General features: G+C 57.6%; 1 protein-coding gene across 1 annotated transcript; it reads right to left on the reverse strand.

Annotated features, from left to right (window-relative positions):
* Positions 1–394: 394 nt before the first annotated feature.
* CSF2 (colony stimulating factor 2) lies at positions 395–3,504 on the reverse strand. Its single transcript, XM_017653350.3, has 4 exons — positions 2,130–3,504; positions 1,989–2,030; positions 1,435–1,560; positions 395–764 (listed from the first exon to the last, which is right to left on the reverse strand). The coding sequence occupies exons 1-4, from the start codon at positions 2,286–2,288 to the stop codon at positions 657–659; spliced, it is 435 nt and encodes a 144-aa protein (XP_017508839.1). The 5' UTR covers positions 2,289–3,504; the 3' UTR covers positions 395–656.
* Positions 3,505–4,074: the final 570 nt, after the last annotated feature.

Raw genomic sequence — 4,074 nt, forward strand, 5'->3', positions numbered from 1 at the left:
GGGTCTGGGCCTTTGAGGGTCGCTGGTGTTCTGTCTGACACTAGGGTGTGCCCACTCAGCCGGCGGGCAGCCAAGCTCCAGCACCCCCGAAAGCCTGCCCCAGAATGATGACGCCCCTTCTCTGGGGTGGCTGGCCAAGTCCAAGGGGACCTGGAACCAGTGTCTGGGGTGGGAGCCCATCCTAGTGAGCAGCACAGGGCCCCACGGCCGGCTCCTGCCCCCCGCCCGTCCAGCGGTGCCCATGTGCCTCCCTGCCCCCCACCTCCTGGTTTCCTCCCCTCCCTGCCCTGTGGGGACAGACACTTGTCTCATGGTCAAAACAAACTGGACAACTGCACAAATAACAGAATTTCATAGTTTATTATTATGGTAAAAATCTTGAATAAATATGGAGTATGAGTTTAAATAAATAAATAAATAAATATCAAAATACATAAATATATAAATAAATATTACTGTTCCCTGACAGTGTGAAACATCCCCCAGTCCTCTACCAAGCCTGTATCAGGGTGGGCGTGGCCCAGAGCCAGTGTGTCCTCCATGGCCCTGTTGCCCATGACCCCTCGAGGGGAAGATCCTGCGTTTCAGCTCTGGGTTGGCGGGCAGCAGTCCTTGGGTAAGCTGGTAGAGCTGGCTCCTTGCTGGACTGGCCTGCCTCACCTCCGGACTGGCTCCCAGCAGTCAAAGGGGATGATAAATAGAAAATCCTTCAGGTTCTGTTTGAAACTTTGGAAGGTGATAATCTGGGTTGCACAGGAAGTTTCCTTAAAAAAAAAAAAAGCACAAGAAAACTTGAATCCAGGCAAGAGAGGGTAATGTGGGAGGAGTGTGTTTCTATGCGGCCTCTCAGCACTCTTGGGTCAGGTGACATGTTGCTACCCAGGTGTCACCCACAGGGTGAACAGCTCTGCCAATAGTAGCCAGGGCAGGGGACTGACAAGATGCCAGCCTGAGGTTGCTCTCTCACTGCCTCTGCTCCCAGGCCAGGATGGAATAACTGGGCTGAGGCTAGCTCTGGGAGCTCAGAAGGGACAGGAGTTAAGGCCGTACACCTCACTCCCTTCCCTCAGGAAAGGAACCTTTGGGGCCTTTGTCCATCCTGGGTATGCCCGCATCTTTGCTCCCGTGCAATCCAGGCACCCCACAAGGGGCCAGGGGAAATTCCCCTTGGGCCCTGAACTTCCCCTGGACTGCAGGTAGGCCCTGCATTTCCTGGGGTTTGCCTCACCCCTGACCTCATTCATGAGCACCAGAGCAATACCAGCGTGGTAGCAGGGGCTGCTCCCTCTCTGGAGGGGCCCATTGTTACAAATCTGTTAACAAAGAAACCCTTTGGGGCCCTGAACAGCCACAGTCCTGAAGGTCTCTCTCTATGCAGTCCTCCAGTGCCCTACACTGAGACCTTTCCCCTCGGGGCCCTGGCGGGGCACTCACCTGAGTGGGGGGACAGTGCTGCTTGTAGTGGCTGGCCATGACGGTCAAGGGGCCTGCGAGGGTCTTGAGTCCGCCCTGCAGGCCCTGCTTGTACAGCTCCAGGCGGGTCTGCAGGCATGTCGGCTCCTGTGGGAAATGTCCATCCCTTGGTGAGCAGTGGCCACGTGCCCTCCAGTGGGCACAGGACACCCTCCTCATCACTCCGTCCTGCTCTTACCCCTGTGACCCAAGAGTAGGGCCTGGGAGGGGCACAGGATGATGCCTGATAGTCTCAGGCAGAGCCCAGTCACATACTGCCCTGTCCCTCTTACCCGCCTGTCCCCTGGGAGCCCTGGCCCCTTGCATACTAGGGATGTCCACGGCTGCTAAGCTGGTAAAGGAGCTCACATGACTGCCTCAGGGCAGAGCCAGTGGCCTCCTGAGCACCCCTCCTGGCAGCCAGCTGACTGGAGAGAAAGTGGACAACACTGTGGGGGTCCATCTAAGATGCCACCACCGCCCACCCCTGCAAAGCAGAAACCTCTGGGAAGGTGTGTCAGAGAGAAGCATCTTACCTGGGGGTCAAACATGTCAGAGATGACTTTTACTGTTCCATTCTGTAGAAAAGGAAAATTCATGTTACTCAGATGATAGGCAGGGCAAGTCAGGGCCAGCAAGGTGGCCCGGGCATGGCCCTTACTCCCTCCCTCGCTCACCATTGCAGCATCAGTACCACCGCTCTTGTTCAGAAGGCTCAGGGCCTCCTTGATGGCATTCACATGTTGCCAGGGCCGGGTGACAGGGCTGGGTGTGCGGGTGGGCGCTGAAATGCTGCAGACCACAGTGCCCAAGAGAATCAGGTTCTGCAGCCACATCCTCCTGAGGACTTTAGCCTTTCTCTCTGAGCACTGGGCTCGCTGGCAAAAGAGCTCTTATATACACAGTTAGAGGAAATGATTAATGGTGACCACAAAACGCCAGGGAGGTGGGGGAACTACCTGAACTGTGGAATCTCCTGGCCCTTATCAGCTGCACATGGGAACGGTGAGCCTTTCCTCCAGGTGGTCAGGCTTGGGGGTTTTCATTAATGAGCCTTTCCAAGAACCGGCAGCCCACCCGCCTGCCTCCTTAAGCCCTCTCCAGCCTTCCCTGGGCATTCTGGCCCGTGAGGCTGCCCCCTCCCGCTGAGGGGCCTCTGAGCACAGCTTGGACTTCCTGGCCTGGAGTGGCTGGGGTGGGGCCTCGGAGGCACTGGATCCGTTCCTACACCCAGGCTCTCCATCCTGCCTAGTATCCCAGGAGGCCTCCAGGCTGCCTTGTACCCACCCTGGGGCCCATTCCGACCCCCACCTCCCCTTCTCCTCCTAGAGCCCTCTCCTCTGGCCACAGTGAAGGGTTTGAAGGTGAGGATGACTCTCACAGGCCTGCCCCACTTTCCGCCTAGATGGACTCCTGCCAAACAGTCTAGTCCTGCGACAGTTCACCTCAGCAGCGCCCAAGTACCCAGGGCAGTCGGCACACTCTACCCAGCCAGGGACCTCTACCCCACTGCCCCTGTGGGCAGAGGGGAGGACAACCATGTACATGTGCAGCCAGCAGCCTGCAGAGTGCTCCTTCATGGTGAGATCCCATCGGAGCGGCAGTGGTCTACACAGCCGTATTCAGCCCCAGGCTGCAGAGGTGGGTTGGGCTCTCAGCGGAGCTAGGTCAGGGCCTCGAATCCCAGCTCCAGCACCACCTTGCTGAGTGACTCTTCTCTCTGAGCAATTTGAGCCTTACCTCCTTCTGCAGGGCAGCCTGCCACTCCCCCTACCTACAGCCCCCGGCAGGCACCAGGAGCTTCGGGGGACAACGGTGTCTCAAGCCAGGTCTCCCAGGTTTAATTTCCAATGTGGCCCCTGCTCCAGCCCAGCTCCAGAGGCCTCTCTGTGGGACAGAAACTGCTTCTGGGAAAGCCACAGGCCCTTGAGGGGTGGACAAGTGTTTGATTTTCACAGTGGAACTTGAAGAGGACGGCATGAGCCGGTGTTTGCTGCCCCATGCTCTGGGTTTTGTGGCCGCAGGAGTGTGGGGCCGCACACGTGCCTTTCTGAATGTCAGTGCCTGTGTGCTTGGGTGGGTCTGAACTTACAGATGCATCGGCAGGGGTGAATATTTCACATGAGGTGCATCCTTGTGAGCTCCCCCATTCCTCTGCAGGTGCCCTGCTGATGTGGCAGGAACACCCCACCCAAGATGCGATGTTTCTGGGCCCCAGAGGCTGATTCTGCCTAGAAAAGGGGTTGGACTCGAGTGAGGACCTTCTACTGGGCTCAAGTGGATGGCCTTGAGAGCAGGAAGAACTCGTGGTCTGAGTACTGTGGCCCAAGCCGGCAGCCCTAGAAAGTTTCACTGCATGGCCAGAGGGTTCCTGCACTTGCATAGGAAGCCAGACCTTCATTCTTCAGACCCCATTGAGGTCCTTGCTGGGATCGGGGCCCACCATGAGGCCAGCCCTGCTTTCTGAGCCTGGTAGAATGTTACTATGTGGCCAGGCTCGGAGTGAGAGTGTGGCATGGCCAGGCCCTGACCCATCCTCCACCCTCTCCATGAGGCCTCTGCTCAGCCCTTGCAGGGAGTCCTCAGGGGTCAAGTACACTAGATGCAAATGCCACACAGAGT

Source organism: Manis javanica, chromosome 14 (genome assembly GCF_040802235.1).
Source record: "Manis javanica isolate MJ-LG chromosome 14, MJ_LKY, whole genome shotgun sequence".
NCBI classification, from domain to species: Eukaryota; Metazoa; Chordata; class Mammalia; order Pholidota; family Manidae; genus Manis; species Manis javanica.